Source organism: Limulus polyphemus, unplaced genomic scaffold (assembly GCF_000517525.1).
Source record: "Limulus polyphemus unplaced genomic scaffold, Limulus_polyphemus-2.1.2 Scaffold248, whole genome shotgun sequence".
Taxonomy (NCBI): Eukaryota; Metazoa; Arthropoda; class Merostomata; order Xiphosura; family Limulidae; genus Limulus; species Limulus polyphemus.
The window spans coordinates 365038-375252 of record NW_013665858.1 but is presented as its reverse complement, the minus strand read 5'-3'; the positions used below and the strand labels follow the sequence as shown (position 1 = coordinate 375252).

The window sequence follows — 10215 nt, the reverse complement described above, 5'->3', positions numbered from 1 at the left end:
AATTTGAGTCAGATTGATGTTAATTAACACACATCTTAATTCCAAATACTTTTGTAACACGTCTGATTTTTTGTGCATTTTATTAAAAGCTTGCCACATTTTGTGTAGGTACACTTAGTAATACAAAATTATAGTCAACATTCATTCTTTAATACTGGACCAACCCCATGCACATTTAATGAAACCAAACTGATAAATCTGACAAGATATAATCATTATAATTTATAATGTTGAAAACATGTTAAATTACAAAAATGTTTAGCTTCTTTTTTAGTGATAGACGTATGAAAAAGAATTTTAATGATTATCTAAAACAAAGTATTAATCAAAGATAAAAATAATTTATACTCCACTCCTGTGTACTTAAGTTATTTTGAATTTTCTAAAGATTTATAATAAATATAACATGTTAAAGAGTTGAATTTAACATCATATATGCAAAGTTGAAATTTGAAAAGTTAAAAATTTACTTTTACTTTAATATCCAACACTTAGGCCTAAACTGCAAAACTTTAAAATCAATTAATTTTATTTTAAAAGTAGCATTAGCTATAAAATGTTGCTTACAATAGGTAATACTAATAAAATATAATTATCTTGGTTGATACAAGCAATTTTCCTATAATAGATATTTACTCTCTAGCATAAATATTTTCTTTAACTAATAATGATTAGGTTAGGTTAACTTCCTTTCACACTTTCTGATAAAATTTCATGCAATCTGGTGAAAAAAAAACACACATTAAAATAATACTAAAGTTCACAACTTTTTAACTATGATGCAAAATGAATATAATTCTTTGTTGGTATTTCTGATTGTTTAGCAGAAAAAATAAGTTAGAGGAATATAAAAAAAAATTTCTGATAATAACAATCTGTATCTTTCTTTATGGAGAGAGGGGGTCAAAGTATAAACATCAATGCCCAGAAGGAAAAAAAATGCTGGTTCAGAATAAATTAATGATCTAAAAAATATACATACTTAAAATACTCACCACCATAAATTGTTCACTTGTATGGACTGCAAATTTACCTTTCTCAAGATGGATTACCTTTGGAGTCATCAAACAACATTTAAAGAACTGGACAGTACCCACCAACTGACAAGATAGGATACAACGTTGGTTATCTGGCACCTAATGTAAACATAAATATTTATTTATCAATAAGGAAAGTTTCTCTGCAATGCAAAGGAAAATAGACTTTTCTCTCTGAGGGCTTGTTATCCTAAACAATTTTGGGATGTAATACTACCAGAATGAGCAGTTTCATTTTTTGTTCATGCTAATGAAGTTTTTTCTCATGGAGCTGTTACCACTAATGTTGGACTTTCTAGTATCACCCTTCATTGCTTAAATTATTGTATACATAACAATGATTTGATGTTATTTTCCTAAAATAAAAATGTATTTCTGATAATATTCACCTCCTCATACAGAACAGCTACATGCCACTAGCCCTGAGATAACTCCCACCTAAAATCCATGTGTTTAGCATGAATTGTGATAGTGCATGATGACATCATCATCATAAATAAATAGCCCTCCATCAATAGGAGGGTGACAACTTCATAAGAAATAGGTGGTAGAAACAGCAAGAAACAGGACACGAATGAGAGCAAGTACCACCACATCACAGTCCCAGTTAGGCATGAGAGTTTGAGAAGAAGGAATGATCAGAACAACAGTGGAAAGGACAGGTGAAGAAAAGACCCTGAGGTTAACTGGGAAGGTGAAATATACTGGATAAGGCTGCCTAATAACCAGTGATGGTGTAGATCAACAAACCATGATTGAAAAACCAAGTAAAAAAGACAGAAAGGTGGGTCACAGTAGGATAGTTGGGAGAAAGGGTGCAGTGGATGGGCCAACAATGTAGAGAACTACCATTCTTGTTGATAAACAAAGTTGATGGACAAAAAGGAATAGGATGAGGAGGTTACATGATCTGAGAGTCCAGCCCTAAGGGCAATGGACCGGATAAATACTACATGTAGAGAAGAAGGGATAATACCCTAGATGAAAAAGCTACAAGTGAGGTAGAAGCAAAAGTGAGTGGAGGAAGGAGGTCTGGACACCAATCTAAGAAGCAGAGGAAACCAGAGTCAATCTAAATTACCTGACAAGGAGTGTTGCATATCAAGTCCCCAAGGGAAGAGTGGAAGAGGAAGCTAAGCATACAGCGTAAGGTGAGATCAGTCCTGGCTGAGCACATCAACAGCCAGAGCCAAAGTATGAAACACAGGGACCAGAAGACAGGAAGCTTGGAGTTGAGAGGAGAGGAAAAGGCATCAATAAGAAGTGGGTCTAACTGAGAGCAAAACCAGCAAAAAATGCATACATGAGAAGCAACAAGATGAACTCAATGGGAAAGTATTCAAAGAAGGAGACCCAATGCAAAAAGCAGAGAGTCCTGAAGTGGGTGCCCCTTGACAGGTAATATAAGGAACAATCATGGAACTGTCAGAGTGGACCCTAACCAACTGATCCACTAAAAGAGGCAAGAAATGGGAACATACCCAATTAACAGCTAGAATTTTGATGACATTTTGTGGAATGAACTCACTTTAAGCAGCAGAAGACATGGTGTTATTCAGAAATGCACCCCAATCCCAAAAGGTAGCAACTATGAAGAGATAGAGATCCAGTCGAAGAGGTAATGGAACATCAATCATGGTATTGGAAAAGTTTACCCATCAAGAAAATTCCTCAAGAAGAGGAGAAGGGATGTTCACAATCAAGGACAATAGGTTCAGAGAAAGATTCAACTAGTCTCGCAAAGTTCACTGGAGAAGGCACATATGTACACACTGCCAAGGAATTAGTGGTTCCATGGAAGTCAGAGCCCTTAAAAGTGAAAGAGCTTCAAGTGCAGCACAAACTAAGGTAACCAGACAATCCATAGGTCACAGGCAAAGAGCTGAAGACCGACCCTGACTGAGATGAGAGTAGAAAAGAGCATCTTGGTGTACTTAATACTGTGTAGCATAAGTAAGAACTTGGAAAGCATGACAAGTCATCCTAACCGAGCATCCTCCTTAAGAAGAAGGGGGATGTGATAGAAGAACATCTCCTAAGAATGGGCAAGTAGAAGCCAACCAACCATGCAGAAATCAAAACACAGTCCCAGTCTGTGAAGGCAGCAAGCAAAACCCCCTCATGACTCAATGGAAGACATAGTGCTGACACCATGAGGAAGGGAAGAGCACATAATTGAAAGACTCAATTCTGATGGATGAAACATAAAAAACATATGGAGGACGAGGTAATCAGGCAACCATAGTAACCAGCAGATCGGTTGAAAAACCAGTGGAGAGAAAAGAAGATCTCTATCTGGAACCATGAAGTGACAACAAACCAGTTGAGAGATAATAGGTCAATAACCAGATGCCAATCCCAGGTCTACTAGGGGACCACCAAGAAGTGAAAGTAAAAAAACCTAGGAAGGGGTGTATACCCTCTCAATGGCATGCTTGGTTGAAATATCTGAGACCGAATTCATGATATGCTGAAGATAAAAGGGGAAGTGGAAATGTTTGTTTTGAACTTCATGCAAAACTTCACAAGGGCTATCTCTGCTAGCTGTCCATAATTTAGCAGTAAAAGATAGAGAAGGCAGTTAGTCATCATCACCCACTGCCAACTCTTGGGCTACTCTTTTGCCAACGAATAGTGGGACTGACCATCACAGAATAATACCCCCACAGCTGAAAGGGTGAGCGTGTTTGGTGGGATTTGAACAGTTTGCAAGTTGATTGCCCTAACCGCCTGGCCATGCAAGGCAAAAAGAGGAGAGAGACTGTGGGTGAAAACATGGGGAGAAAAACATCTGTCAGTAGAAAACTGAAACCAAAGGCAAGTGAAGTGAGACAGATGAGCACACATAGGGCTTGACCTATCAGGACAGTCACTAACGCGGTGCACATTAGAGAGAGGAACTCATCTCGACCCAGAAGAATCAGGTAATAAGGGATAGAGTAGAAAAAGTGGTACAGATTAAGACAGTAAAGAAAAGGGAAAGATCCTCTCTGGAAAACCCCTATGGAGCACTAAGAAATGGCTCAGACAGAAGGTGGATGGTGGAGAGGAAAAGACGAAGACACAAAAATAGTGAACTAGAGAACAAAATAGAGAATAATGCAGGCAAGATATTCTAAAGAAGACTGAGAATCTATAAAAGGAAAGAAAAATGGCTTGAAGTTAGGACAAAAGTCATGAATGCAAGGTGGACATGGCATGTGGGTATAAGTGTGAAGTTGTTCAAGAAAGGAATCAGCATGAACCCTAATATTAGGCAAAGGAGAAAAGACAAAGTAATTTTGAGAGTGGGTTTCATGGAGTAAAGAATGGGAAAAATCAAAAGACACTGGCTAAAAAAAACATACCTAACCAGTATAGTGGCACCTAAAGCAAATTCAGGTGGAGGGAACTGTCGGTAAAATTTGTTGTACTCCCATTCATTCACAAACTGAGGAGAAAAGCCATTGACCGAATGGACAAGATGAGGAAGCCCAGTATGCATGAGGAAACCCACAACATGCTTTACAATGGCTGTAAGGTCCTCAGCACTCAACGAGCCTCCAGAAGCCACAGTAGAAATAGGTCCTGTACTTGTAACTAGTTATTTTCACAGGAAAAATTAGAAGTAATCATAACTTGAGAATTTATTAGGTTAAACAATGCTTTTAAAGCAAAAACAAAGGCAGAAAAAAAAAACAAGTTTCACTGACAACTGCAAATCTCTGTCAATTGAGCATAGACTTGAAAAAATTAACATGCATGTTCAAGGTAATGCCAAGGAAAAGAATGAAGTTATTTCAAGTGCAAATGCTTAAGGGAAAAGTTACTATGCACTAAGATTGTGTTGCCTTCCTATTGGTGGAGAGCTTTTGTTGCATGATGACATCAAAGTTAGTGGCATGCAAATCTCGTAGGCAGATGTGTGAGGGACATAGCTATTCTGTCAGTGGAGGTGAGGTATCGTTTTGGAAGAAAATATTTTCATAATCATACACTTAATTAAAAAAGAACATTTGCTATGCTTTATATAATGCTGAGATTATTATATTTTTTAACTGTTCAGAAGATTGTGAATTGTAAACTAGTAAGTGTTTTTCAAGTAATTTGCCAAAATGTTCAATTTGTGTTACTTTTGAGTCAAGTATTGGCAGTAATGTTACAACAGTGAAAGCATCCACCAAGAGGTTGGTTGTGAGACAGTTATCAATACAGATGTGTAGGGTTTAAAGTAGTAATATAACTGACATTTAATGTAAATCTAAATTTATATCTCAGCAACATCAAAGATATCAATAGCTTACAGAATTTTGTTTAACAAAAGTAATTTTATTCAGTATCAGGTTTTCCTATTTCTACTTGTTAAGTAATGGATGGTTTACAGTTTCTAAAGTTTCAGTACACCTCATATTCAATGGTCCTAGTTCATATTCTATTATTTCTTTAAATTTTTAAAACTGAAGATGTAGTGACAGTGTGCTCATTTTCTTGTTAAGAACTAGTTTTCTCAGCTTAATGGCAAAAGATTGTAGCATTCTAAGTTGGAAATCTAACCAAAAATGGAAGATAATGCAGAAGAAACTGGAAGTGAACACAATATCACATTCCTTTAGATAGTGGCTAGTAATTTTACTGGTATTGTAGGTTTTACTTTTATTTGACTGGACAGCCTTTTAGTGGTTGATACAACATATCCATGGTTGAATCTTGGGAACTCATATACAACTACTCAGGTTTTCAGTAGTTGTTATTTGTCTTTAAAGTTGAAAAGCTCTGAACTTTGTTCATTAGACACATTTTAACTGAACTTGTGGATATAGCTGTTTGATAATTTTATTATTAATCAAGTAGAAATTGTGCCTCAGTAGGATATCACTACTGTTTTAAGAACATCTAACATAACAACAGATGGGATATTCAGTTTTCAGTTTTTCTGTGTGGATTATTCTATTTACAAACAAATTTGGAAAACAATTTCTTCTCAGCATATGTTTTAAAGTTCTCACTTCTGCTTGTGAAATTTTTTGATTTCCCGATATTTTAAATGCTTTGTATAGGAGATTTTCTTTAAAGGCTGAAGAAGTGAGATTTAAAATGTGAATATAATCCAGTGAAAGTGGGTTCATGATACACTTTAGTGGTAAATTTATACTAGTTATTTAAAACATGATCATCTAAAAATGAGAGTTTGTCGTGCTGAATTTCAACAGTGTACTTTATATTGGGTCAGGAGTAAGGTTGGAGCCAATAGCCATTCCATCAACCTGTTCATAGATTTTACTGTCCAAACATAAAATGAGACTGTGTCATCACAAAATGTAAAAGTGGTTTAAAAACATCTTTAGTTATACCCTCTACAATTTCATTTTCAGAACACACAAGACTAGAATAATGATCAATGGTTTTGTACAATGAATAACATCAATAAACTGTGTCTGTTTTAAGCTTCTGACAAATTTAAAAGTATCCTTAACAAAGTATTCATCCTTTACAAACTCATTCAAAAACAGGGTGAAACAACTTGCTAATGGTTGATTATAGGTGCCTTCACTAGAAACAATTGAACAAACTGGACATCCTTGTTTGTGAACCTTACAGAGGCCTGTTGTTTTGATTTTTTTGGTACACATCTTCCATTATGACACTATTTTTTTAACTTTAAAAGGTATTTCATAAGTTTGGCTTCTTTGGTTTTTGTGGGATCACTCTTAATTTCTGTAAGCTTATCTGTATTACTTACAATAGTTTCCATTCTGTTGGTGTACTTCACTTCATTTAAAATCACAAAGTCCCTAAAATATTTAAAAACTTCAAAATATAGGTTTCATCCTTGCTTAAATTACTGTTCTTTTTTCTGTACCTTGGATGTAGGATCTATCTATAAAGTGTCTGCATGCCTAAAATTCCCATGAATATCACAATATTTTAAATTAGCATGACTCAAGAGTTGTACCACAGTTTTTTGGTCAGTAGACTAATTTGTGTTTTCAGCAGTATTATGTTCTTTGTCACAAAGCAAGAGCAACATATGCCTGATTTCAAAACAGAAATATTAATGTCATAGAATAGCATGACCATATCTACAGAACATCTCTGACGATATATGGTTGCATTGATGAAAAAAACGGTTAGACCACAGCTCTTCTTTCATCATCAGCTTGTTTTTGAAATTAAAAAAATGGAGATAATTATTCAACAGATATATTTAGAAGTTAGATCAAAGCATGTCTCACAGAACAGCAGCAGTTATTCAAGCCAAGCAAACTTAAAACATCTGAGGTTGACTGCAAACAGACATTTGATACTAACATGGAACAATAAACACAAAATGTGTAAAAATCAAGTGCTTCTTTAAAATAAAATGCCTCATAGTAACAAAAGTAAAATTGTAAAAAAAATAAAACTAAGAGAACATTTAAATCTACATGTAAAATGTTGAATTTTGCTCATGAATATCAATGGTTTCCTTATACTTAAAATCTCTGAAGAATATTTAACATTTCAATGTTTATATAGCAGTCAGAAGTTTCAAGTATAAAGGAACAATGGGGAAAAATGTACTAAATTCTAGTCAGCAAGTGTTAAAGTATATAAATATTACAGATATCATACTCTGGATCAATAAGAGAGAAGCTAATATGGATGAACAAACTCTACTTATTTTTGATACTAAGTTATTGAAACTATGCACTTTAATAATTTTTTATAATTATTTGGAAACTTCTGAATTTATACACTTGCAAGAAAACAGTTAACATGGCCATGCTATAGTTACTAGGTCTTTCAAAATCAGTAATAATAAAAATTTATATAAAAAATATCAACTGCAGATTTCATTATACTTCCACCTTCAATTTTCTGTGTTTAAAGTATTCATACACAGATTGTATCTGTTGGTGAAAAAATAGCACTGGGCTACTAAACACAATTTAGATGTACCATGACTTAGAATTTCACATATGAAGGGATTGTTCATGAAATACATTTACCTTTTCTGGATGGAAAAACACTATGGAATTCTTTGGATCATCATCTTCTGCTTTGCCATAGGACATTTCGTATATGAAAAATACTTGCATGTTTGACCTATATGATGAGGAAAGTTTTAAGTTATAGTTATGTTATTTCCTTAATAATTTTTCCATGAATAAGAGGAGTTCTAGTCTAAAAACATTTCCATAATGCAATCTTAATTTTATTCATCTATGTAAAAGCTTAAATGAAAACTTACTGCACAACACTTTCATAGCCAAAGAATGTACACAATGGAGATCTTTTTGTCCAGTCTTCAGACAAATAGGCATTCCCTACAAAAGTCCACACAGGAAATCTCTCAATCTCAGGGATACCCACTGCAGAAACAAGAAAAATCATTATTATTATTATTATACAAAGATATGAGAACAAACTGTTTAAATTAACATCATGAAAAAACAATGTTTGAAATAGTACTTTTAAGTAATCATTGGTGGCATGTTCAGTTTACTACATACTAGGTGAGCTTACTGTGGGCTAAAGAATTATTACAAATTTAGGTGAACATTAAGTATCAAGCACACCTGTAAAGTAACATTCCTGTATTAATCCAAAAGTTATTTATGCCAATAATCCATTTATTACAGACCAATAGTGAGAAAAATTAAATTTTCGAAACAAAACACATACACTAATAACCTATACATAGGGTAAAGTTTATTTATCTCTATAATTATTACATTAAATTTTATGAACAAACAAATGTAAAACTCGACAATTGTAATGATATACATAAAATAATTTTTATACATCACTGTATTTAAATTATGTTAATAACTAATAATAGGTTATATCTTTTAAACAATATTTTATATAACATATGTTTGATGTTACATATCTTTGCTGGTCAACAACATAGTAACTAAATAAAAACTGAATATAACAGTGGCACTCATGCTTTTTTTTGTATGTCAAAATACTAATTTAAATATGAACAATAACTTGAATGAGACTTGTGCTGACTCTCTAACTTAGTAGAGGTAGAATTAGTAGTACTAGTAGTAGGCCTACAACACTAAAAATAAACCAAAAACTATCATCTATCCATATAAACTTATTACAAAATACAGCTTTTATGTATTTTAACTTTTAAGTTTAAGCACTGTGTCGATTTTGAGTCTAAATTCAATTTCTAATTATTACTTTTAAGGACTTACTAACTTGGTAAGTTCCTTCTAACTTAGGTTTATACACTGCTGTTTACTTCTTCAACTTTCAAGTTGTAAATTAAATATAACTATAAGTTAACTTATAAGGTATATTATTATTAAATATTATAAATGCTGAAAGTTACTCGAGTTTGAAGTTGCCTACAACTTGCATGAGGCACAAACTGCTTAAACTATGATAAGATATATCTAACATTTACGAAAGGTGGTATTTGTATTACAGTTTTTAAAAGTTCTAACACTATTACTACTAGTACTAGTAGTAGTAACACTTTTAAAAGTTGAATATAAAGACAATTTTTCTAGAGTTTATGTCAGTGACTGCCCATCACGTAAATAAAGATGCACTACAAAATTCCAAAGTGCCTATTAAACTGCCATTGTATCATTACAATTATTAGTTTTCCCACTTTCATTTCTTATTATAAAAAAAAATTCAGAATTCACTCATACACGACATAAATCCTGCCCAAATACACCTATACTGTACCTCGTATCTGATCAAAAATAAAACCTACTACTACGCAGGACGGGTAAAAACGTGGACGTTGGAACACCCAAAAGGAAAATCTTCGTTTGAAAAATACACTGCAATCCACTTGTCATGATGTATATCTGTATTACCGGTTTCATTATCACTTGATAATAAACTAATATTTTCCCATAAGAATTTAAAAAGTTATAATATGGTAAATTGCGCAGCCGTTTTTTATCATTGAAAATTATTACACAAAAAATATAAATAAATTAAACGTTCATAAGTTCAGGGAATAAATCCTAAACACATTTATATTACCGGTTAGATGGATATATTTTTAGAACATATATACTGCTTTAATAACTTTGTTTCAGTTTACTTGCTATTGAGCTTCACATAAGTTTTGCTAGACACCCAGTTAACAAAAATCTGAGACTAATCTGTAGAATCAGGTAAGTGTTCGTCACTGGCATGTCTAATGATAATAGGATATCCTAGCTTTTCATAAAATGTATAT

At 33.3% G+C, this 10215-nt stretch overlaps 1 protein-coding gene across 1 annotated transcript in view; it reads right to left on the bottom strand.

Annotated features, from left to right (window-relative positions):
• Positions 1-9702, bottom strand: part of LOC106478769 — a 39718-nt gene extending 30016 nt beyond the window's left edge. Inside the window, exons 1-4 of the mRNA XM_022382417.1 lie at positions 9674-9702; positions 8248-8368; positions 8006-8102; positions 996-1136 (exon numbers count right to left, since the gene is read on the bottom strand). Of these exons, the coding sequence (XP_022238125.1) occupies positions 996-1136; positions 8006-8102; positions 8248-8368; positions 9674-9680 (366 nt within the window). The 5' untranslated portion in view covers positions 9681-9702. The remainder of the gene's footprint in view (positions 1-995; positions 1137-8005; positions 8103-8247; positions 8369-9673) is intronic.
• Between the last annotated feature and the right edge of the window lie 513 nt (positions 9703-10215).